A 26,981-nucleotide genomic window follows, 5' to 3' on the forward strand; every position below is an offset into this window, starting at 1 on the left:
TCCTCCAACCCTGGTAACGTCCTTGTAAATCTTTTCTGAACCCTTTCAAGTTTCACAACATCTTTCCGATAGGAAGGAGACCAGAATTGCACGCAATATTCCAACAGTGGCCTAACCAATGTCCAGCTGTAACATGGCCTCCCAACTCCTGCACTCAATACTCTGACCAATACAGGAAAGCATACCAAATGCCTTTTCACTATCCTATCTACCTGTGACTTCACTTTCAAGGAGCTATGAACCTGCACTCCAAGATCTCTTTGTTCAGCAACACTCCCTAGGACCTTACTATTAAGTGTGTAAGTCCTGCTAAGATTTGCTTTCCCAAAATGCAGCACCTTGCATTTATCTGAATTAAACTCTATCTGCCACTTCTCAGCCCATTGGCCCATCTGATTAAAATCCTGTTGTAATCGGAGGGAACCTTCTTCGCTGTCCACTACACCTCCAATTTTGGAGTCATCTGCAGACTTACTAACTATACCTCTTCTGTTCATATCCAAATCATTTATATAAATAATGAAAAGTAGTGGACCCAGCGCCAATCCTTGTGGCACTCCACTGGTTACAGGCCTCCAGTCTGAAAAACAACCTTCCACCACCACCCTCTGGTCTGTAGTTCCCTGACTTGTCCTTACCACCTTTCTTAAACAGCGGCACCACGTTTGTCAACCTCCAGTCTTCCAGCATCTCACCTGTGACTATCGATGCTCTCAGCAACAGGCCCAGCAATCACTTCCCTCGCTTCCCACAGAGTTCTAGGGTACACCTGATCAGGTCCTGGGGATATATCAACCTTGATGCATTTCAAGACGTCCAGCACTTCCTCCTCTGTAATATGGACATTTTTCAAGATGTCACCATCTACTTCCCTACATTCTATATCTTCCATGTCCTTTTTCACAGTAAATACTGATGCAAAATACTTGTTTAGTATCTCCCCCATTTTCTGCAGCTCCACACAAAGGCTGCCTTGCTGATTTTTGAGGGGGCTCCATTCTCTCCCAGTTGCCCTTTTGTCCTTAATGTATTTGTAAAAACCCTTTGGATTCTCCTTAACTCCATTTGACAAATCTAACTCATGTCCCCTTTTTGCCCTCCTGATTTCCCTCTTAAGTACACTCCTACTGCCTTTATACTCTAATGATTCACTCGATCTCTCCTGTCTATACCTGACATATGCTTCCTTCTTTTTCTTAAACAAACCCTCAATTTCTTTAGTCATCCAGCATTCCCTATATCTACCAGCCTTTCCTTTCACCCTCACAGGAATATACTTTCTCTGGACTCTCTTTATTTCATTTCTGAAGGCTTCCCATTTTCCAGCTGTCCCTTTACCTGTGAATACCTGCCCCCAATCAGCTTTTGAAAGTTAGGTGAGGCCTCTTCTGGAATACTGTGTCCAGTTCTGGTTGCCCAATTCTAGGAAGGATATTAGCAAGCTGGAGAGGGTTCAGAAGAAATTTACCAGGATGTTGCCAGATATGGAAGGTTTGAGTTCTAAAGAATGGCTGGATAGGCTGGCATTTCTTTCACTGGAGCATAGGAGGTTGAGCGGTGACCTGATAGAAATTTATAAAATAATGAGTACAGAGAGAGTTGATGGTACTTGACTTTTCCCTAAAATGGAGAATTTCAAGACTGGGGTTACATTCTAAAAAGACATGAGGCATTTTTTTTTTACACAAAGGGTAGTTCGCGTACAAAATGAAGTTCGTGAGGAAGTGGTGGACGTGGGTACAAATGCAACGTTTAAAAGACATTCGGATAAGTTTATGAATAGGAAAGGTTTGAAGGGATATAGGCTAAGAGCAGGCAGGTGGGATTGGTTTAGTTTGGGATTATGTTCAGCATGGACCGGTTGAACCAAAGGGTTTATTTCCAGGCTATGACTCTTTGACTACTAAACCAGGCAATAGTTCCATTCTTACCATTATTCCAGATTTTGTTTTGTTTTATTGAATTCAAATATCACCTTCTACCACCCTAAGATTCCAAACCGGGTTGCCAGTGGAATGGTTAAACTTCCAGGGCAGGCCTCTGACGATCCACAAAGGAGGACGACATACACATGCTTACCATGTGTAAACTACTTAAAGGAGCAGTATGAGGCCCTTGTGGCACACATGAGGGCATCAATAAGCCCCAAGGAGGATGACCCACATGTTGTACATTCAAAGTTGAAAGAGACAGATTTTTAAATCAGTAACAAACTTAATGTTTATATGAAAATAGCAGGAACATTGAATTGTGAATTATCACATCAGCCATGATCTCATTGAATGGTGGAACAAACTCGATGGGCTCACTGCCCTACTTCCACTCCTGTGTCGTACAGGGCTGTCGAGGCTGGTTTGTTAAGCCTCTTTTAACATTTCTCATTTAACATTTCAGGCAGGATGGGACAATTGAACAGGTGGTAGAAGGATCATCTGCTGGATTTTACAAGCACCCTCCCTTTAATCGTAACAGTGGGAGAAACGTATAATCGAGTTCAGAATTAATTATTTCAGCATATCTAAAGTAAGTCCATAATCAACACTGTGGCCCCAAAAGCAGAGATTCCCTAAGCAATAAATAACAAATTAATAATTTCAGAATGTCACTACGGTATCTCCATTTTTTTTCCTCCCAATAAGTTATCTTCACAGGTTTATTGCTTTGATTCTTGCTAATTTCAGGTGCTAACAATTCACTGCATCGTTACTGGGAAACACATGTATAAAAGCATTATATTGTTTTTATGACCTAATTATTTACACGATCAAGCACCAACATATAATAAATTTGCTTTTTTTTGTTTCTATTTGTACAGTAATACAAATGAAATACATCTGATTACAATAATTTTTGGTCAATATGGATCAGAAATGTATATATTTTGTATCAATATATTGTTACTGACACACAGAAGTTAGTAAACAATGTTAATTTCAGTATGAGAGATGCAAGACTATCTAAATAAAGTTTGTGAGAAGATTTGTAGCTTGGGTGCTCGTTGGTGTGGTTCTTTAAATGCCGGAGGAAGCAACACAAAAACGCTTCACAGGAGGCTCCCAAGCACCGAGGATGTCACCTAGGCAGGGGACAAAACGCCTGCAACACAAACTTCCAGCTCGGCGAACAGAACCACAACAATCTAAACAGTCCAATTTTAAAGTGAATGGAGTGAATGTCTGTATAACTACAAGTCACAAATATTGTTGTGAAAACACCTTATATTTAGAACATATAAAGTATTAATGCAAGGTAATTGCATTCAATGTTCAGAAATCATAGGTTAGAATTTAGCCAAACTATATTCTGGCAACCACATTTCAGAAAATAACTCAAAGCTTGCATTAGTTACAGAGAAAATTTACTCAGAAAACACCAGGCATGAAAGACTTCATGTATGGAAAGAGATTAGAGATATTTAGTTTTTCTTTAACTCTTTACAGATCATTGATAAACAACTGAAATGGTTTCTACCATGATGGTTGAGGAATGAGGGGGCAGACTTAAGCTAATTGGCAAAGAGGGATCAGGATGAGATGGCAGGATAAAATGCCAGAATAAGTGCTTGGAATGCAATACCCAAAGGGTGAAATAAGCAGATTTGATAACTTTCAAAACATACTGAGATAAATAGTAGAAAAAGAAAAGTTATTCATATGGGAGAAAGGCTGTGGGAGAAAGCAAGAGAATAGGACACAACGAAGTGAACTACGGCCTTCAATGCTTCCGTGATTGTGTGGAACAAATTTGCTGTATGTCTGCTCCTAAAACTCAAAATACTTATTACACCACAAAAATTACACTTCAGAACAGACTGACAAAGGGTTTCTCCCAAAAATTGTACTAATCTACATAGTAAAAGGCAAAAATAAAACTTACTTTTACAAATAATGATCCTCTAAAACTCTTAAATGCAGACTATTTAGAGTCCCAGCCCAAACTCACTTTGAGTTTACCTGAGCTAACTACACCTGGTCACCACCCAATAGATCCTGAAGGACCCCTACTTCGCAGCTGTCCGAGGATGTGCCGAGAAATTAGGACACTTGTCACCAACCCGCCCATATCTCAATAAAGCTGATGGTAGCATATTTTTTTTATGGCGCGGAGAGGGGCTCAGGACGAGCTACTACACACGTCGATTTCCAGCGAGCGGGTCCCGGGAGTTTGCGTGGAGCAGGCAGGAGAGTAAACGGAGATGAATGACGCGATCTCCCAGCAGGACCCGGTGAAGATGGCGGGCGGGCAGCAGTCGGTTCTGTTTGTCTGTTTGGGTGAGTGAGAGAAAGAATGAGTGACTGAATGAACGAGGGCGCGTGCGGCGCTCGCGCTCTCCCCATCCCCATCCCCACTCCCTCGGGCTCGTGGCGGCCTCGTGGGGAGCAACGGCTGCCGGGGTCGCGCGCGCGCGCAGCTCAAGGTCTCTCAGATTCAATCTCGACCAGCAGCGGGAGGGGTGTGGGTATTATGTGTGAGGGTGGTTATACGATCCATTCCTTCATTGGATGTGGGAGTCCCCGGTTAGGCCAGCGGGCGTTTAACAGTCATTCACATTGCTGCGGATCTGGAGTGTCAGAACAGGTGCTGGTTACAGATCTGCTTTCCTGAAGGTCATTGCTAATCCAGAGGGGCAACTAACAACCGTCATCGTTAGTCTAGCTCCTAATTACATCTGGTAGAATTTGCATCTCCGTCCGCGGAACATTTGTCTGGGATTCAAGTGACGCCACGATGCCCCTGTTGTGCAGATATCCAATTAGGCCAAGTCGCCGGTTATTCTTACCTGCCCTATTGTGACAAAGTTGCTGAGTTTTGACCGAGATTGTGCTGCTGAAATTCTCATCCATGCTATTCGTCACTCCTTGACATGGTTATTTCCAATACACTTCTAGCCTTGCACAGTCTACCCAACCTAAACTGAAATCCTCCAAAATTCTGCTGCCTGAGTCTTGATGCACAACAATCTCATTGGCCCCCTGAGCTTTGCTTCCAATTTAGCAACATGCCAGTTTTCAAATTCTTCTCCTTGTTTTTAAATTCATGAATCATTTCTTACATCTGTAATCTCCAGTGTCTCCTCCCTTTAAGGTAGCTGTACTTTGCACTTCTGGAACCCTGAACATGCCCAGTTGTATTCCTCATCATTGATTCACTTTCCACTACCAAGGTCCTACATCCTGGAATTCCGTCCCAGTACTGTCTCTGTTTTCTCTATGTAAATTGCTTCGAAAAATCTACTTTGACCAAATTTTTAGTCACTTCCTTGTGATCAAGTTTGGCACCAAGCTACGTAAGGTGTTATTTTATGGCACAGTTATAAAGTGTCCCAGATGGTTTATGGTGTGAAAGGTGATTATATAAATCCAAGTTACTGTCCTGGACCCTGCAAATTTATCTTTCTGTGCACAGTACTTATTTATTTCCTTTTATTTAACCTTGTTAATCAGTTTGCTTCCACAAAACTTTGAGACAGTGGATTCCATATCTTACTATTTTAAAAAGAATTTCTTGACAACCTCTTTGGTCTTTCTGCCTTGACTGTTTTCCTCTGGTCATCATTCCTCCTACATTACAACCCAGTGATGAATCAATTTATGTTGGATTCTTTCTTCAAACCCTATGAGATGGAGCAGCGTGGTGCCTCAGTGGTTAGCACTGCTGCCTCACAGCGCCAGGGACCCAGGTTTGATTCCAGCCTCAGGTGACTGTGCAGACTCCACACAGACATTCTCCTATGTCTGGTTGCTCCAGTTTCCTCCCACAATCTAAACATGTGCAGATTAGGTGAATTGACTAAGCTAAGTTGCCCATAGTGTTCAGGGATGTATGGGTAAGGTGCATTAGTCAGGGGAAAGTGTAGAGTAATGGGTCTGGGTGGGATGCTCTTCAGAGGATCAGTGTGGACTTGTTGGCCCGAAGGGCCTGTTTCCACACTTTAGGAATTCTACTTTATGACTCAACAAAGGAACACTTTCAATCCAGAGAATATTAGATAAAGCTGTCAAAGGATAGAAATCAAAGATTAAATCAACTATGGTCTGACAGATTGACAGGAGCAGGTTTATGGAACTAAGTAGCATACTATTCTTATGACCTGTCACTTAATGATGTATATGGCATAAGTTCCTGAGCTGTATGTCGAGTCAGTAAATTATTAATATAGATTGAAGTGTAAACGACTATTGGTATTATCTGAGTAGATTTCTTCAAAAAGCAAGATGATATTGACTCTTAAATAGTAGTTCTTGGTGTGAGTGAAACTATAATACTGACTTTTAAAAAGTGTCTGTCAGAGCTGGTGCTTTCTAAGTGCACCTCTGTTGAGAAACTTCTGAATGTATCTTAATTGTGTACACAAACTAGAGGTATATGGAACTCAAATTTGAATATAAATCATTCTTCTGTTTAGCTTCTATCAAGTACAGAAATTTTATATACTTTTAAGTATAATATACCTGCTCTAAAACTTTAGAGAAAACTCATGCAAGCACATTTTTTGGATTTTTTTTAAAGGCAACATTTGCCGATCTCCAATTGCTGAAGCTATCTTCAGGAAGCTGGTAACGGATCGAGGCATTACAAGCAAAGTAAGTCCTACTCTCTTTTTCGAAAAACTTAGTTGTTAAAATTCTAAATAAATAATCAATCATAAGTGGATAAATCAAAAGCATAAACCAGCTGTGTTATTAATATGCTTGATACCAATTTCCTGGTGTTGTCCTTGTGCTAAATTTGCACTAGTAAATATATTAGCAATGGACACACTCAGGATTTCTAATTTGATTCTGTACTGAAAAATTATGTAAGATTTCATGTTTGTACTTAATTGTTTATACTGTTACTGATCATAATACAGTGAAAAGTACTCATGTGAAAGTTTAATCTTAATGCAACAATTATATGCTTTTATGTTTAAACAATCTGTTCAGAAGTGTCATGTCACACCTGTGGAGCAGGTGAGACTTACCCAGTCCTTCTGGCTCATTATATATTTGGCAATGATGTCAAAGGTTTATTTATCTGATTGTTTTCCAAGAGAACTTTGTTACATTGAATCTATCGCACATAACAACAATTTAGTTCAAATGGTAAATATCACTTTTAATGCACACAAGATTGCTCTCACTCTTTATTCCCACCTTTCATCAATTTGATTCTTTCTCATGTTCACATTGCGCATTCTCTTAAATGTATCAATAGTGTCAATCAACCAGTTGGCACAGAGTTCCACATCCTCACCATTCTGTTTGGAAAGAAATTCTTCACTTAATAAATGGTCAGTGAATTATAATTATGCCCACTTTCTATGGACTAATGTACGTTTCAACAGAGTTTCTCCACGTCTACTCCATTGAAAACTTTAATGAGTATGAAGTCTTTTCATGGGTCTCTTAGCTTTTATCCCAAAAAGAAACCCAATCTTTCCACCTAATTTGAAACTTCCAATTCTAGTGATGTCCTTGCAAATATTTTCTGCATTTACTCTGGTGTATTTTTATTATATAGATCAGAACTTTGTGTAATTCCATGGGTGGTTTAAAATCCATGTAAATTAAAGTTACCTCACTGATTTGTTTTCCATACCTGTAGAAATTATGGAACTTTATCCCTTATGAGCATATCAAACCTGTTGCTGCTTTTAATAGTTAATGTAATGATATTCTAATGGCCTGTGCTCTACTTCCCAAATTTGTTTCTAATTATTGCCAAAGAAGCGCCAGAATGTCTTCTCTTCCTGCTCTCATACTATTCTTCTGCTGCTCCCCAAAGATCCATCCTTAGCCACCTCTCATTTCTCATCTCCTTGGTGTGTCTCTGTGAAATCACTCACTCTATTTTACCACCACCTCTCAAGTCATCTGCTGGCGCAAAATTGTCAGATTGCTTAGCTGATCCTTCTCTCTTTTTTTCCCTCTCTCTTTTTGTTCCCCCTCTCTTTTTGTTCCTCCTCTCTCCCAGATACCTTTAAAATGTATAGCTTCATTTACATCATTAAGATGATGTGCTTATGTCTCCATAATATTGACTGCATTCACTCCTGTTTCAACCGATTTGCTGCTAAACCCTTCATTTATGCCTTCATATTTAATGTCTCCTTACAAGGATCATTGTTATACTTTGTATTATAATGGTTCTGCAAAGTAATTTGGTGTGTTTCATTGCACTACAAATGTTTGTAACTGTAATTTCCAAGTAATAAGTGAACCACCAAAATGTACTTAATTATACTGATTTTAATTTGGTAACTTGATATAGTCACCACCTTCGTCCTCGCATGCACTTTCGGTATTGCTGATAAACAGTAATCAGAGTTCATATTCCTGCATCGCACTACTTCTAATTTCCATTTATCCAGGAACATTGACTGTCTATTTTCTGTTTCATAACCATCCTCCAATCCATTCTGTTACCTCCCATCTTGTGATCATTTTTATCTTGGATCCAACTGTAGCCACTCAGCTCCTGACCTCTTTACAGCCTAGGTCAAAACATGGACAAAAGAGTTGCATTCCATAGGTGAGTTGAGAGTGACTGCCTTTGAGATCAAGGTGCTGTTTGATCAAGTGTACTATTTAAGGATCCCTGGTAAGGTGAAGTCAATTGGAATCAGGAACTCTGTTCAGTGGTTGGTATCGTCCTTAGCACAATGGAAGATGCTTGTAGTTAATTGGCACCTATTATCTCAGCCACTGGACATTGCTACAGGAATTTCTCAGGCTAGAGTCCGAGGCCCAGACATTTTCAGTTTCTCCTGTAATGACCTTTCCTCCAACATATGGTCGGAAATGGGGATGCTATCTGATGGCTGCGCATTTGTAACTCTGACACTGAGCTAGTCCATGCCAACGTGCAGCAAGACCTGGGTAATATTCAAATTTGGACTTGTGAATGATAAGGAACACTGATGATATACACATGCCAGACAATGGTCATCTCCAACAAGATAAAAATTGAACAATCTTCCCTTGATGTTTAACAGCATTACCATTGTTAAATTCCCCCCACTAACTACCTCCTAGTGACCGGAAAAAGCATGACTTTAGGATGACAAGAATTCAGTCCTGAATGCTAAGAGATAAATGTCATTCGCAAAAGATTAGGAAGCTAGATGAAGGTGGAGGGGTAGCACTGTTATTCAAGAATAGCATTTGGGTAATATTAGATATGATGTTGCTTTAGCAAATCAGGATGTAGCATTGGTTTGAGCGAGTGAGGATGAACAATAGTAGCAGAAAGATGTCATCGGTGGGAGTGGTCTGCAGGTCTCCTAACAGTAACCATGATGTGGCATGAAATATTCAAGAAAAGATATTGGGTTCTTGTGATAAAAGGACAGCAGTAGTCATTGGTGATCTTAACTCATATTAAACTGGAAAAATAAAATGGACAGGAGTAGCCTAGATGAGGAATTAATAGAATACTTTCAACAGAGTTTCTTAGTGCAGCTCAGTATTGGATTATGTTAGACATGGTATTGTGTAATGTGACTGGATTAATTAAGATTGTCAGAGTTAAGGTACCGTTGGGTAACAGTGACCACAATGTGATTTTGTTTTTCATCCAATTTGAAAGAGGCTTTTCTGTGATGAATAACTCAGCTCCTGACTCCGCAAAACCTGAAAGTCTTATAAATGGCAATGTTAGGGGTGTCACAGCTAGCTATGTGCATCTGCAACAACACTAGAAGTGCAATGTTATCCAGGATAAAGCAGTTCCCATTCATCACCTCAAATATGCATTCCCTCCACTACTGATGTACGGTAGCAGTAGTGTGTACTATCTGCAAGAAGCACTGCAGCAACTCACTCAGGCTCCTGCATAAGTAAAATTCCACATCCATGACCTCTATCATGAGGGGAGCAGGGCAATAAACAAATACCACCACCACCACCATCTGCAAGTTCCCCTCAAAGCCACATACCATCCTCACTGCTATATTTGCCATTCTTTCACTATGACGGGATCTAACTCCTGAAACTCCTTCCCCAATAGTGCTGGGCATGTATCTGTGTCACATAGATTGCAGTTGTTCAAATAGGACTCTCATAAGATCAGACAGTACAGAACAGGCTCTCCTCAAATCTATATCAGCAAAAATATACTATGACCTGTACTGGTCCCACTTTCCCACACTAGACCCATGGCTTTAAATGTTATGACACTTCAAGGGCTCATGCAAACTCTTTAAAGTTTGTGAGGTTTCCAGCCTCAACACCCCTCGCAGGCAGTGACTCCAGAACCCCTCCCCCCACCTCGAAAAACTATGCACACAAAAGCATACACAAACACACACAAACTGCCACATTCTGATCACATACCTTCTAACCTCGTTCCTTGCACTTGAAATTTATGCCCACTTGTTATTGATTCTTCAGCCAAGGGAACCAACTGCTTTCTTTTCACCCTGTCCATGCTACACATAATCTTATACATGTCTATCAGGTCCTCCCACAACTGTCTCCAATCCAAAGAAAACAACTCGCTTATCCAGCCTCTTACCAGGACTGAAAAGCTCCATCATATGCAACATCCTGGTGAATTCCCTTTGCAACCCTTACAGTGCAGTCACATCCTCACTACAGTGTGGTGTCCAAAAGTACACATAGTACTCCAGCTATGGCCTAATCAATGTTCTGTACAGCTTCAACATAACCTCCCTGCTCGTATAACCTGTGCCATGATTAATCAAGGCAAGTGTTCCGCATATCATCTTATCTACCCTATTAAGCTGTCTTGTCACCTTCAAAGGTCTGTAGACAAGCAACCCAAGATCCCTCTGTTCCTCTTAGCTTCATAGTGTCTTGCCATTCATTGAGTAGTCCGTTATGTTCCTTCTTCCAAAGTGCATCACTTCACATTTGTCAGGGTTAAATTGCATCTACCATTGATCTGCCATCTGACCAATTTGTTCATATCCTCTTGTAACCTAACATCTTCCTCCTTACTGTCAACAGCCCAGCCAATCTTTGTGTCATCCACAAACTTGGTCATCATCCCTCCCACATTCTCATTTACATCGTTTATGAACATCACAGACAAGAAGAGACTCAGCACTGATGCCTGTAGTGTGCCACCACATACCATGCTCCAGTCATGTGAACAGCCTTCTACCACAACCCTCTGTCTCTTATCACTTCACCAATTTTAAGTCCATATTGCCATTAACCCGCCTGCCTTGAGCATTTATCTTCTTTATTAGTTTCCTGTGTGGGACCTTGTCAAAGGTCTTGCTGAAATCCATATAAGGTACTCTCTGAATCAGATGATCCCATGGCAGAAAACAGCTCGCTCCTTCTTCAGCACTGGTACTAATGTCTCATTAATTTGAGCCGATATCTCCCACACCAATCTTTGAGCCACGCGTTTAACCTTGTTGACCTTGTGCCAACTAGCTCGTGGCTCAGTAGTACTCGGACACTATTACCTTTTGGTTCTACTGTCTAATTTAATTGCCATACCCACATCCAATGACTTGGCCACATCCTCTCAAACATCAGCATGATTTCCCTCTGACAAAGCTATGCTGACAATCTCTAATCAAATCTTGACTCTAAACGAAGATGAATTATCTTCTACACTATTTCCTCCAATAGCTTCCCTACCACTGATGTTGCGTTCACTGGTCTATAATACCCTGGTCTATCTCTACTGCTGTTCTTGTAAAGTGGAACCACGTTAGCTGTCTGGCAGTCTTTTGGCACCTCCCCTGTCACCAAATACAATTTAAAAATTTGGAAATAAAAACACAAATTGCAAAAAAAACTCAGCGGGTCTGGCAGCATTTCTGGATAAAAAGCACAATTAATGTCTATCCTTGCTGTTTCTGTTGAAAAGGAATTCAATCTTTTTTCCTTTCACTCTTCAGTTGCCAATTAACTACTTTGTATTGAATCCTGCTCCTAGTGTTGTAAGTTTTTGATAGTAGTTCATAGTGAATGTACACCACAGTGATTGTGTTTGTTTTGTTTTGCCTAATATTTGTAGAAACTTGTCGAATGCATCTTCATTTATAAGAATTATCATACCTTTGGTTTTCTTTTGTGTTGCTTAAAAACATGCTTTGGCACATTGATATAGAAGTGTAACACTGGAAAAGCACAGCCAGTCAGTTACCATCCGAGGAGCAGTAGAATTGATGTTTCAAGCATAAGCTCTTCATCAGGAATGTGGGGGGGTGGGGCGAGCTCAAAGGGAGCTGAGAGATAAATGGGAGAGAGGTGGGATTGGGGAGAAGGTAGCTTGGAATGCAATAGGTAGATGAAGGTGAGGGTGCTGATCATTCCCTCCGTGATTCCCTTGTTAAGTCCACGGCCCTACGACCCCACCCTCCACCCCTGGCATCTTCCTATGCCACCGCAAGAGGTGTAAAACCGCCCTCCCCTCTATCCAAGGTCCCAAGGCTCCTTCCACATCTGACAGAGACTCTCCTGCACCTCAGCACACCCATCCACTGTGTCCGTTGCTCTCGATGTGGTCTCCTCTACATTAGGGAGAACGGATGCCAACTTGTGGAATGTTTCAGAGTGCATTTTTGGGACATACACACTAAACAGCCCCATCGCCCTATGGTCAAACATTTCAACTCCCTCTCCCACTCCACAAAGGACATGCAAGTACTCGGCCTCCTCCACTGCCAATTTCTAGTCAGCTGATGCCTGGGGGAAGAATTCCTCATCTTCTGCCTTGGGACCCTCCAACTGCACGGAATCAGTGTCGATTTTCACCACTTTCCTCATCTCCCTTCCCCCACCTCATCCCATATCTCACCCTCCAACTCGGCACTGTCCTACTTGTCCATCTTCCTTTCCACTTATCTGCTCCACCCTCCACTCCAACCTATCACTATCACCTCCCACCCTCATCTACCTCATGTAATCCCAGCTACTTCACCCCAGCCCCACCCCCACCCCCCCATTTATTTCTAACCCTCTTGCACCACCACCATTTCCCCCCCACCCCCCCAACAAAATTCCTGATGAAGGGCTTATACTTGAAATGTCGAATGTCTGGCTCCTGAGATGCTTCCTGACTGGCTGTGCTTTTCCAGTGACGCACTTGTTAAGAATATAAGACCAGAAGACATAGGAGTGGAAGTAAGGCCATTCGGCCCATCAAGTCCACTCCGCCATTTACTCATGGCTGATGGGCATGTCAACTCCACTTAGTCGCACTCTCCCCGTAGCCCTTAATTCCCTGCAAGATCAAGCATTTATCAATATCTGCCTTGAAGACATTTAACATCCCGGTCTCCAATGCACTCCATGGTAATGAATTTCACAGGCCCACCATTCTCTGGCTGAAGAAATGTCTCCTCATTTCCGTTCTAAATTGGCCCCCTCTAATTCTAAGGCTGTGCCCATGGGTCCTAGTCTCCCCACCTAACGGAAACACATTCCCAGCGTTCACCTTTGTAAGCCATGCATTATCTTCTAAGTTTCTATTGGATCTCCCCTCGACCTTCTAAACTATAATGAGTACAATCCCAGGATCCTTAGCTGTTTATTGTATGTTAGGCCTGCCATTCCAGGGATCATCCACGTGAATCTCTGTGCTCCAGTGCCAGTATGTCCTTCCTGAGCCCCATTGAGCAAAATTGGGCACAGTATTCTAAATGGGGCCTAACTAGAGCTTTATGAAGTCACAGAAATGCATCGCTGCTTTTATATTCCAACCCTCTTGAGATAAATGACAACATTACATTTCCTTTCTGAACCATGGACTCAGCCTGCTCGTCAGCCTTTAGAGAATCCTGGACTAGCATTCCCAGATCGCTTTGTATTTTGGCTTTATGAATTTTCTCACCGTTTAGAAAATAGTCAGTGCCTGTATTCTTTTTTCCAAAGTGCAAGCCCTTGCGTTTGCTCACGTTGAACTTCATCAGTCATTTCCTGGACAACTCTCCTAAACTACCTAAATCTTTCTGCAGCCTCCCCACCTCTTCAGTACTGCCTGCCTGCCTGCTTAACTTTGTATCGTTGGTGAACTTCGCCAGAAAGCCCCCAGTTCCTTCATGCAGATCATTAATATATAAAGTCATGCTTCACAAATCTTATTAAGTTCTTTGAGAAGACAGATCGACGATGGTAGAGCAGTAGATGTGGTGTATATGGATTTCAGCAAGGCATTTGATAGGGTTCCCCCTGGTAGGCACATTCATAAAGTCAGGAAGTATGGGATACGGGGAGACTTGGCTATCTGGATTCAGAATTGGCTGGCTGAAAGAAGGCAGAGAGTGGTTGTAGATGGAAAATATTCTGCCTGGAGGACAGTGTTGAGTGGGGTTCTGTAGGGCTCTGTTCTTAGGCCTCTGCTCTTTGTAGTTTTTATACATGTCTCAGATGAGGAGGTTGAGGGGTGGGTTAGTAAATTTGCAGATGACATAAAGGTTGGAGGTGTCGTCAATAGTATAGAGGGCTACTGCAGGCTGCAGTGCGACATAGACAGGATGCAGAGCTGGGCTGAGAAATGGCAGATGTAGTTCAACTTGGATAAATGTGAATTGATGCATTTTGGAAGGTCAAACTCGAATGCTGAATATAGGATTAAAGACAGGATTCTTGGCAGAGTGGAGAAACAGGGGGATCTGGGTGTGCAAGTACATAGATCCCTCAAAGTTGCCACCCAAGTGGATAGGATTGTTAAGCAAGCATATGGTGTTTGGGCTTTCATTAACAGGGACTTCAAGTTTAAGAGCCGTGAGGTGTTGCTGCAGCTCTTCAAGTCCCTGGTGAGACCACACTTGGAATATTGTGCCCAGTTCTGGTTGCCCTACTATAGGAAAGATACACAGGCTTTGGAGAGGGTGCAAAGAAGGTTTACCAGGATGCTGCCTGGACTGGAGGGCTTGCCGTATGAAGAAAGGTTGGATAAATTCAGACTTTTCTTTCTGGAGAGAAGGAGGAAGAGAGGAGACCTGATCGAGGTGTACAAAGTAATGAGAGGAATAAATAGTCAATAACCAGAGACCTTTCCCCAGGGCAGGATTGACTGTTACGAGAAGTCATAGTTTGAAGATATTAGGAGGAAGGTATAAAGGAGACATCAGAGGTAGGTTCTTTAGGCAGAGAGTTGTGAATGCATGGAATGCGTTGCTAGTTGAGGTGGTGGAAGTGAAGTCATTGGGGACATTTAAGCAACTGCTGGACATGCACATGGATAGCAGTGAGTTGAGGGGTGCGTAGGTTAAGTTACTATATTTTACATTAGGATTAGGTCTCGACACAACATCGTGGGCTAAAGGGCCTGTTCTGTGCTGTACTTTTCTATGTAAAGTGAACAGCTGCGGCCCCAACAGTGAATCCTGCAGGACTCCACTTGTCACCAGCTGATATTCCCAACTCTCTGCCTTCCATCAGACAGCTAATCCTCAATCCATGCCAGTAGCTCTCGTACCAAGGGCCGTCATCTTACTCAGCAGCCTCCCGTGAGGCACCTTATCAAAAGCCTTTTGGAAGGCTAGATAGATAACATCCACCAGGTTTCCCTGGTCTAACCTACTTGTTACCTCTTCAAAGAATTCTAACAGGTTTGTCAGGCACAACCTTCTCTTACTAAATCCATGCTGTCTTGTTCTAATCCGACCCTGCATTTCCAAGAATTTAGAATTCTAGAATTTTTCCTACAACCGAGGTTAGGCTAATCGGCCGATAATTTTCCAATTTTTGTCTTGATCCTTTCTTGATCAATGGGGGTTACAACAGTGATTTTCCAGTCAGTGAAATCCCTGACTCCAGTGATTTTTGAAAGATCACAACCAACTCCTCCACTATTTCCTCAGCCACATCACTCAGAATTCTAGGACGTAGCCTATCGGGGCCAGGAGATTTATAAATTTTTAGACCTTTTTTGCTTTCCTAGCACTTTCTCTTTTGTAATGGCTACAATGCTCAACTCTGCCCCCCGACTCTCCTTAATTGTTGACATATTACTCGTGTCTTCCACTGTGAAGACTGACACAAAGTTCTTCAGCTATTTCCTTATCTCCCAGCACTACCCTTTCTGTATCAGTTTGGAGAGGCCCAATTTCTACTTTTGCCTCTTGTTTGTTTCTTATGCATTGAAATAAACTTTTATTATCATTTCTAATATTGATGGTGAGCTTACCTTCATATTTGATCCTTTCTTTCATATTTGATCCTTTCCTTCCTTATTTCTCTCTTTGTTACAGTCTGTTTGTTTTTGTAGTCTTACCAATCTTCTGATTTTCCCAGTGCTCTTAGCCACTTTATAGGTTCTCTCTTTTTCTTTGATACATTTTCTGACTTGCTTTGTCAGCCATGGCTGTCTAATTCCCCCCCCATGCCTGTCCCCAGATAATCTTTCTTTTCTTTGGGATGAACGTCTCCTTTATCCTCAATTAAACCCAGAAACTCCTGCCATTGTTGCTCTACTGTCTTCCCCACTAGGCTCTCTTCCAGTCGATTTTCGTCAGTTCCCCTCTCATGCCTCCTGTAATTATCTTCATTTAACTGTAACACCATTACATACAATTTTGCCTTCTCTCTTTAAAACTGCAGACTGAGCTCTACCATATTATGATCGCTGCTTCCTAAGTGTTCTATTACTTTAAGATCTTTAAAATATCTGGCTCATTGCATAGCACGAAGTCCAGATTAGCCTGGTCCCTTGTGGGCTTCATGACAAGCTGTTCCAAAAATCCTGTTAGCATTCCATGAATTCCCTTTCTTTAGATCCACTGGCAACATTATTCACCCAGTCCAATGATGACCTTGACCTTGCCTTTCTGACATGCCCTATCTATTTCCTGGTACATCTTGCACCCCTGGTCCTGACCACTGCTGGAAGGTCTGTACATAGCTCCCATTATGGCTTTTTTGCTTTTATGGTTCTTCAACTCCACGCATACAGACTCCACATCATCTGACCCTATGTCATTGAGTGCCATAGATTTAATTTCATCTGAACTAACAAGGCAACCCCACCCCCTCTGCCCATTTCCCTGTCTTTTCGATAAGTTATAAATTCTTGGATGTTTAACTACCAGTCCTGACCCCCCTGCAACCATGTCTCTTTGATGTCTACCACATTATTATTATTCATTCATGATGATTTGTGCTGTTAATTCATCTACTTTGTTAAGAATACTACGAGCATTCAGGTAAAGCGCCTTAATGCTAATTTTCATATCCTCATGATTTCCAACATCTCTAGTCATATGTCCTAAGTTATCCTTGCTTTTTGCTTCATTCCTAGTCTACCTTGAATTTAAACCCTGCACATATGCTGCTTTATCTTTCTACTTGACTCCATACTCCCTGTTACTTTCCCTTTCCCTTTGCATCCCCTACCCTCCAACTCAAGTTTAAAGCCCTAGTGACTACCATACTTATCCTTTTCGCCAGAACACTGGTTCCAGATCGGTTCAGGTGGAGACCGTCCCATCTGTACAGATTGCCCCAGTTCCAAAACTGATGTCAATGTCCCATGAAATGGAATCCCTCTTTCCCACACCAATATCTTAGCCATGTATTTACTTGCCTTACTTTTCTTATCCCTATGCCAATTAGCTCATGGCTCGGGTAGTAATCCAGAGATTATGACCTTCGAGGACCTGTTCTGCAATTTCCTTCCTAGTGCCTGATACTCCCCAAACAGGTCCTCCTTCCCAGCCTTGCCTATGTTGTTAGTGCCAGTGTGGACCACAACAACTAGATCTTTTCCCTCCTGCTCCATTATCCTTTCAAGCCAGTCGGAGATATCCCGCAACCTGGCACTGGGCAGGCAACTCACCATGTGGGACTCCTGATCCGGCTCACAAAGGATACCATTTGTCTCCCTAATTATAGAATCCTCTATAACAGCTACTTGTCTTTTTGCTCCCCCATCTGCAATGGCCTTCTACACCATGGTCCCGTGGTCAGCTGGCTCATCCTGTCCACAAACCTTTTCCTCATCCATACAGGGTGCAAAGATCTCATACCTGTTGGACAAGGTCAAGGGCTGAGGCTCCTCCACTCCTGAACTCAGAATCCCCCTACCTGCCTCACTTATAGTCATACCCTGTTGTTCTGATCACTTATTGAATTTGAATTACTTAATCTACCGGGTGTGACTGCTTCCTGAAACAAAGCGTCCAGGTGACTCACCCCCTTCTGGATGTGTCGCAGTGTTTGAAGGTCAGATTCCAGATTGTCAATTCTGATCCGGAGTTCTTCCAGCAACTAACACTTGCTACAGATGTGGTCACTGCCGTTCACAATGAGATCAGCCTGCTCCCACGTCATACAGCTACAGCACATGACCTATCCACATAATACCTTGCCTTAGCAACACACTAGAGTCCCTTTTTTTTTGGTTAGAGGAGGAGGGTAGGTGGGAGACAATACACGTGTAGTGTTTCTGTATTCAGCCGCTGGCCAAATATATACCCAGCAGTTCTCTGTGCCTTGCTGTGGACTCTCCCTCTGCGCTTTTCCTTCCTGGCAACCCTCTATTCTCTCTGCATTTTCTCCTCGCTGCTCTGTAAAACTTTTGACTCTGATCTCCAGCATCTGCAGTCCTCATTTTCTCCCACATTGATATAGAAGTATAGACCAGTATTTTTGGGACAGCAGCAGCATCCAATCAGCATTTTTTTTAAATCTTTTTTTTGAAGTGAGGAATTCTGGTCACAAACTTGGCTGAAGATAATTTCAAATATAAGTTGCAAACTATCTTCAGCACAAGTCAAACAAATTCATGCTATTATTCTGGGAACTATTGTATTTGAATGAAAATTTCATGATTTGGACTTTCAAGTCAGTGTAATTGTTATATTATTCAAGTTTGTTTCTGGTGAAGTTGCAAATTAACACCATTTTAAAATCCTAACTGTGACATTCATCTGTTGATAACATAATCATTACTTGACTGCATGGGGAAACAAACAGCATGGCACTTGTATTTCTTCCAGTGGAAAATAGACAGTGCAGCAACATCAACATATGAAATAGGGAATCCTGCTGACCATCGAGGCCAGAAGTGTCTGATGAAACATGGCATTACCACGAATCATATTGCCAGGCAGGTACTGTATCCCAGTTTTTATTTATTTTATTGTGGGTTATCAATTTTCTTTCTTATTACAGTGGATGGTAGACAGTGCTGGTGTAATTGACTTCAATGTTGGGAACTCACCAGACTCAAGGGCTCTAAGCTGTTTAAGACAGCATGACACTGAGACTGCACATAAGGCAAGACAGGTAGATCAACCAGCCGTTTTTTTAACTTATTAACTGTTTTCAAAACAATTGTTCTATATTATTTAATGTCACTAATAACTATGGATACTTCACCCCATTTCTAGTGCCAGGTACTCTTTGACTAATCATCAAATGTACTCAAAAAGCAAGATCGCCCAAAGCTGGTTGATTTGGATTATGGTTTCAGCATGGCTCAAGAACTGACGCTCTTGCCTTTGATTTCGAAGGTTCAAAGACAAGAATGCAAAAATATGGACTGACCTTTCCAGGGCAGTACTGAATGAGAACTGAAGTTTTAAGTGTATTTCAGAAGAGATTTTAAACTGAGGCCCTATCTCCAGTAGGGTGGCACAGTGGCTCCGTGGTTAGCATTGCTGCCTCAGCACCAGGGGCCCGGGTTCAATTCTGGCCTCGGGCGACTAGCTGTATGGAGTTTGCACATTTTCCCGGTGTCTGTGTAGGTTTCCCCCTGTTACTCACTCCAGTTTGCTCCCACAATCCACACATGTATAAGTTAGGTGAATTGACTATGCTAAATTGCCCATAGTGTTAAGGGATGTGTGGTCTAGTTGCATTAGTCTGGGGTAAATGTAGAGTAACAGGGTAGGGGAATGGGTCTGGGTGGGTTACTGTTCGGAGGGTCGGTGTAGACTTGTTGGGCTAAATGGCTTGTGGCCACCCTGTAGGGGTTCTATGATGATTCTAAGATCCTGTGGCTCTATGCCAAATCATAATAGTGAATTATCATGGTGGCTTTACCATTTTTGACTACTTCCATCAATACTGCTGAAACAAAATTCTGGTCAGTAATACAATGTTTTTAGAGCTTGCTGAATGCAACTTTATAGCTGCCATACTTTCTATATTGGAACAAAATCTCCACTTCATAAATACTTAAATAGATGTAAAGTACTTTGAGATATCCCAATGATGTGAAAAATGCCAAAAGAATATGCAAATTTGTTCATTCTTCTAAGAGCGAAACAAGCTTCACAGATATTTATCCAGTCCCATTTCTCAGGAAATTAAATGAATTGAGTTCATAAGAGAGGAAAACTGGCGATTAAAGAAGCATTGATTTCGAAAATGATATTCAGAATGAAAAAATTTAAAATGCTGTAAGTACACAGCAGAGGCAGTTTGCATCTGAAAGAAAATTGCTGCCTAATGTTTTGGAGAACTCCTTTGTCAAAGTTCTATTTTTCTCTTAATATTGAAAGCTGCAATATACTTCCAGTATTTTCTATAATAGAGAAATTTGGCATTTTGGAGAAATTAGTGTACCAGGACAAATTACATTTTCTTGCTTCATATGTTGTGTTCACATTGAAATAAGCCCCTACCTCTTTCTGTAGAAGAAGCTACATGATATTCAACTATTTTAACTTTTTTTTTGCAGCATATTAATTAATGTTATCTTTTAACTTGATTTTGTAAATTTATTTTGGTACATTATGAACCACTTCAATTTTATTCTAAAGTGAGAATGTACTTCCTCAAATATGTGTTGAGCATATTATATAACATTAACAACGTTTTTATCATTGCTGGCAGTTAACTGTAGGATGTGCTACATGACACACTATTATTCTCAAAGTAAAACCGTACACCATCATTTTCTTTTGGTCTCAAAGTCTAATCACTGCAAATGAATACAACCTCGGGTCTATCCTGGAATTAGAAGACAAGCAAATCCAGATTCCTTAAAGGCTACTGCCAAGTTTCTTTTTTTGCTTAAGTGGCATAGAACTCTCATTTGTAATACCTGATATATAACTGACATGTCTCCTTATATAAACATTTTGTAGCACTGCTCAAAGTAAGTCCAAGTATTTAAAAGGACAACAGTACGCAGATGATTTTAAATTTGGGCACAATCAAGAATTTGATTTAAAATTCCACCCAATTTGAATTTTCATGATCCATAATTTTACATTTACTGTGAATGAGTGAATTGAGTCATGCATTCCACGTCAAGCACTGCAAGCCAGAAATGGCCTTCATATACTGCTGCTGTGCAGAATTGGGATAAGGTATGTCCCAGAATGGGTCACTGCCACCCCTTTCAGCAAAAGGGCCTTGGATGTACTGGTGGACAGTGTGGTAGAGAGGAAGATCATTGTTGTAGGTAGGAAAAGGAGACCACAATGCCACAATCAGCCAGCCTGGACCCAGATATTGACCCATGTCAGTGCTGTTTCATGCATCAAAAAAAACCTAGCAATGCAGAAAGAAGTTTGATAATATAGTGTAAGCGTCTTCAGGCATAACTTATTTGAAGTATAAATTCTGTTATCTTTCGATCTGACTCTACTCAAATTTTGCTGATTTAATAAATGGAAACCTTACCCATTGTACTTAATACAAAATATATTCTATTAAAATGCAGGAATGCTCTACATCCATTTTTAAGACTTTGAAATTTAATAAATGAATAGGTACTGTGGCTGGAAATCAGTCAATATGTATTATTGATGGACAGTTAATTAAGAGTGTATACTATGTAGCTTTGGGATTTTCTGCACCTGGGAAGTTTCTGTATATTTCACAAATTACTTTTACTGAAATTGTCACAATAAGATCGCATTAGGAATTGTAAGATTTAGAAAAACAAATGGACAGATGTGCACTCTGTTTCTTAGTTTTATCTGGTTTTACTTCTAGAGTTATAACCCCAGTTAGATGTGAAACATATCTGGATCAGTAATGGCCTTTAGGGAAGGAAACTGCTGTTCTCACCTGGTTTGACCTACATGTGACTCCAGTCCACAACAATGTGGTTGACTCTTAAATCTAGGCAGCTAAGGATGGGCAATAAATGCTGGCCTAGCTAGTAACACCCATGCCCAGTGAATGAATAATAAATAACACTGATGCATCTAATTAAATCTCTGCAAGCAGAAATTTTTGAGATTATCTTTCAAGATTGATTCCTGATTCATTTAAGAGTGGACTGCAAAACTGGTTACTGTTAAGATACATCTGTGCACATATGGTGTTCAAAAATAGTTCATCATTGTTTTATTTAAATGAACATTTTTAAAAATTCCTTGATATGTGAGAATTTCAAAGGACAGATGACACATTTCTGTGCCAGGTCAGGATTTCCTTTTCTAAAGGACGTTAGTGAACTACATGTGTTTCTGTAATAATCAATTATGGTTGTCATGGTCACCATTACTGACACTAGCTTTATTAGTTGAATTAAAATTCCATCGGCTGCTGTGGTGAGGTTTGCTTTAGTCTGTGTCTCTGAGTTACTAGTCCAGTGCTGTTATGATTATGCCACTGTCGACAATTCTGAATTTGTTTTCATTACTTAATAGCTTGGCATAGTATAACAAGTGTTAAGATCAATATTTATCCCTCAATCAATATCACAAATGCAAATTATCTGGTCTTAATCATGTTTGTGCTTTGATTTGAGGAAGTTTACTGTGCACTACTTTGGCAACTGCCATTCCTGGAGCACTGACTTCACTTTGAAAGTACTTCTTTGGCTATAAAAGAAAATTGAAATGTGGCTGGTGCATTTTTCATTCAAAATAGCATGACTTTAATTTGATACAGGGAGAAAGTGAGGACTGCAGATGCTGGAGATTAGAGTCGTGAGTGTAGTGCTGGAAAAGATTTAATTTGATACAATCTATTTGGTGTTCCGAAAGGTGAAATTATCTTTGCTGTTTTGGATAGAGATACCTGCCAGTATCTTTGGAGTAAGTCCAGCTTAGAAATATACTTTGCTTGTCCCACCTTTTCAATGCAGTCTTTCAAACGCGGAATTGGATATGAATCAGACTTTGTAACTGCATTGACTTTGTGATAATCCCCACATAACCATTGTGTTTTGGCACCATTTTACTGTGGGTGCGCTCCAGTCACTGCAACTCACTTTGATTATGTCGTCTTGGAGCATGCATTCAATCTCTTTTTGAACCTGTGCCAACTTTAGAAGTTTAAGTCTATCAGGATGTTGCTTAATTGGAACAGCACTTCCTATATCTACATCATACGTGATTAGATTCGTACTTCCCAGCTTATTCCCACACATCTCCCCATGTGACAACAATAACTCTTTCAGGTCATTTCGATTTTTCACTGGAAGGTAACTCAATAATTTATCCTAATATTTGGCAACTTCCTCATTGTCCAGTTTAATCTGAGGAATGTCCAATTCAGAATCCTCTCAACTTGGTTCTTCACTCTATGTTGTAACCAGTAACACATTTTCCTTCTGCATTTCTTCCCTATGAAAATGCCTTTTGAGCATATTCACATGACACACACTGTGAGCTTTCTTTTTGTCTGGAGTCCTTATCAAATAGCTCACATCACTCCATCTCCTTTTGACTTGATAAAGTCCAGTAAACCTTCCTTTTAGAGGTGTACTTATCACTGGAAGTAATACTAATGCTTTATCTCCATTAACAAAATTGCAAGTTTTTGATTTCTTGTCTGCTTCCTGTTTCATTGAATGCTCTGATATTTTTAAATGCTGTCTAGCCAACTCCCCCAGTCTATTTAACTGTTCCCTAAAATTTGAAACACAGTCCAAATATGTGATCTCTGAACTCTGACTTAACAACTTCTCCTTAATAAATTTTAGTGATCCTCTTATGTCATCCTATTTTGTCTCAACCATTCAACTGAACAGGATCTCTGATAATTTTACTTCAACTTCCTTATGTGTATTCTTTTGATTTTTCCTCCTGTTTCAACTGGTGACTTTGTGATCTCGTTACTACACAGTCAGGCAAAATCCCAGGATATGCTTCCTGTAATACCTCAGTTATCTGATTTTCTGCTGGCTTTTCAAACACAATAGTAGCACTCCTACCGACCCAGTTGAAATGTTAGCAAGGACAAATTGTATTCCTGATGTCGAGAGTTTTTCCAGTACTCCTACCACAATTTCTCCACTTTTCACTGAACACTCTAACCTCACCCTACATAATTGAGCACTTCTTATCTCACCATGAACTCTAGGTACTAGCATTTTTTTCTGGCAATAGTCCTTCTGAGTTACATATCTCCTCATCTCAACATCAAAGACTGACATGATCCCGTACCTCTTAATAGTGAAACTTCTTTACCTGCTGCTCCTGGCCTATGCAACTAAACCTTATCTTCACAAGTAAATGGTTAAGAAGATCTGATACTTCCTCCTTAACCAACCTCCAATCAAGTTGTACAGTCTGGTGCAGCTATTTGGCTTTCACTGTGCTTTCCTTCACCATTTCAACAAGATTCACTGGCTTATCCTATCTTCCTACATCTGTCTTCCCAATGCGTTTTCTAACCCACCAATGCTGTGATTTCATGTGGGCTATTTTATTGCAGTGAAAGCACTGGAGCTTTTTAACTTCTCTTTCCCTATTATGAGTTTCCTTTATCACCTGAAGATTTCTCTTTCCCCAATATCTGTCCCTTGTGGATTGAGATTGATGTGGAAACCGAACTTGATTTATCAATGAACACCTAATCATCAGCCATTTCAGCTGCTAATCTTTTCGTTTTAACTCTCTGCTCTTTCACAAGAGTTCTCACTACTTCAGAAAGTGAATTTTGAACTCCTCCAAAACAATTGTCTCTTAAAGAGCGTCATATGTTTGATCTATTTTTAATGCCCTTATCCACTATCAAAACTACCTTGTTTGATCCCTTCAAATTCACTATGTTTGACCAGGGTCCCTTGTTAGATTCCTACATGAGACGAAGAAAACTTCTAAATCTTTCTCATCAAATTTTGGCAATACTTGGATATATTTAAATAGATCCTCACTAGGCCTTTGTGTACAATTGGTTTGCTCAGCCTCACTTACTTCCTCACTAAGCCTACCTTCTACCTTCAACTCCATACTTTTAAGCTGACTTTCCTGTCTAAGTCCCAATTTATGAAGTTCAGACGAACACTCTCTTTCTCCCTTTCCTCTTCCTCTTTTTCCCTTACCCCTCTCTCTTTAACCCTTTCTTCTGCTAGGGCCTTCCTCTCCTTTTCTGTTCTGCTTGGGAAACTTGTTTTTTTTCTCATTCTTCTGCTTTTAATCATAATTCAAACTGTTCCTTTCCTTTTTCTCTTGCTTTTTTCTTTTGCTCTAACTCAAGCTGCTTCATTTTCAATTGAAATTTAGCCATTTCTAAAGGTTCCGATGTCGTTTCCAGCAAATTTAAATGCTGGGCAATTTGTTGCAATTGTCTCTCCTTTTCTCATGGAGAGACTTCAGCTTGTTTGCCAATTCCAGCAGCTTTACCTTGTTCATCTTTTGTAAAGCTTCCAAAGTCACCTGTTCCACCCTGAGAAAACTCTTAGTGATTGAAAGAGCCATTACTACCCCAAGCCCTGTTTAAACCAACCCAGAACAAAAGACACTAACACTTGCCGTCTTTGAGTCCAGCAACCCTAATCCCAAATTGGAACTATCTAATAAATTCATCCAAGAGCCCCATTCTGTTATGGACCAGGCCAGACTCTCTCAATATTTTAAGAAGGTAGCCCAGACCCTAGCTTTTTATTTTAGAGGCAGATGGGAAATAGATATGCCGCTGGTCAAGTCTCTCTGTGTTATGCAAATAGAATTTATTTAAATACTACAGTTGAAATACGAACAAAAGAAAACAATTTAGAATAACAACTATTTGAAAACCCAACCAACTCAATATAGCAATTTAACTAAAGATCTGTTCCACTTCCCACAACATCCCATAAACACACATCTTGGCAAAAATTAAATTCAAACTCCGGTTCTTACAGGCAGGAGGAAACACCTTCCAAAGAGATTTCAGAGCTAAAGCCAGTCAGGAACCATCGGCTGAAGCATGGAACCTTTCTGCACTACAGCAGCTTCTCACTGTTACAGCTAAACTAAAAGAAACTAGAAAAAAAACCTGAGTTTGGAGAATTGACCACTCCTCTCCATTGTTAAACTAGGCTATTGCCCAAACATTTCAGCACTTCTGCTCTTACAACGTCTCTTTTTAAAAAAAACCCAAAGACACGATAACCTTGTTAAAGAGGCAGCATCATCACAAAGACTTCAGAAAGTTCTTTGAGTGCAATCTAGCAGTCTTGTTCACAGCTGGACTTTTGAAACCTCGCATCTTTTTAAAATTGCACCACGAAAACAATGCTTTACAGCTTAATCGGTCCATGGTGGTGATTGTTTACACAAAAGCCGATGTCATGTCCTGACCTGCTTCCTTATTTCTTTTCTCTCGTTATTTAATATCGATGTTGTTCCTGCTTTGATAATTAAATTTGGAAGTGTATTCCACAGCTTCACTACCCTATTTTGTAAAAACAAAAATGTCTGCTCTCTGTCCTAAATCACACTCAATTAATCTTGCATCTTGTTTCAAGAATTTTACAGTCCTCCTGCTATTGAGGTGCCTATAAAACTACCTATGCGATCCACTCATCACCCTCCCATCTGCTTCAGTCTTTCCTAAATTATACAGGGGGCAATGTTTTGATGCCTTAGGCCTCTTGTCTGCCCTCACCACAATTGAGACCCTTAAGTGGCAAAGAAATAAATTAGTAACCTCTCATTATTGCCAATAGGAACAGTATTTTAACATCTGTTTTGTCCAGACCCCTCATGATCTTGAACAACTCCATCAAATCTCTTTGTCAACCTCAAACCTCTTCAAGGAGAAGAACACTAGTGTCTCCAATTTATCTACTGAGTATTTATTCTCTCGAAGTCGCATAAATAAGATTTCAAAATATAAGATCAAAGGCAGTAAAGTGAAACAAGTAAAAGAAACAAAAAGTTGTCTCTCAGG

General features: G+C 40.7%; 2 protein-coding genes across 3 annotated transcripts in view; one reads left to right on the forward strand and one right to left on the reverse strand.

The window, feature by feature from the left end:
• The window catches only part of sh3yl1 (SH3 and SYLF domain containing 1), a 165,870-nt gene extending 161,763 nt beyond the window's left edge, over window positions 1-4,107 (reverse strand). The window contains exon 1 of the mRNA XM_072560974.1: window positions 3,877-4,107. Coding sequence (XP_072417075.1) covers window position 3,877 — 1 coding nt within the window. The 5' untranslated portion in view covers window positions 3,878-4,107. The remainder of the gene's footprint in view (window positions 1-3,876) is intronic.
• Window positions 4,108-4,123: 16 nt separating this feature from the next.
• acp1 (acid phosphatase 1) overlaps window positions 4,124-26,981 on the forward strand; it is a 43,047-nt gene continuing 20,189 nt past the window's right edge. The window contains exons 1-3 of one of the 2 annotated variants that reach the window (XM_072560989.1): window positions 4,124-4,271; window positions 6,511-6,584; window positions 18,911-19,024. In XM_072560989.1, coding sequence (XP_072417090.1) covers window positions 4,196-4,271; window positions 6,511-6,584; window positions 18,911-19,024 — 264 coding nt within the window. In that variant the 5' untranslated portion in view covers window positions 4,124-4,195. Of the gene's footprint in view, window positions 4,272-6,510; window positions 6,585-18,910; window positions 19,025-19,085; window positions 19,200-26,981 lie in introns of both variants that reach the window. The other variant, XM_072560984.1, reaches the window with a different exon arrangement.

Source organism: Chiloscyllium punctatum, chromosome 3 (genome assembly GCF_047496795.1).
Source record: "Chiloscyllium punctatum isolate Juve2018m chromosome 3, sChiPun1.3, whole genome shotgun sequence".
Lineage (NCBI taxonomy): Eukaryota > Metazoa > Chordata > Chondrichthyes > Orectolobiformes > Hemiscylliidae > Chiloscyllium > Chiloscyllium punctatum.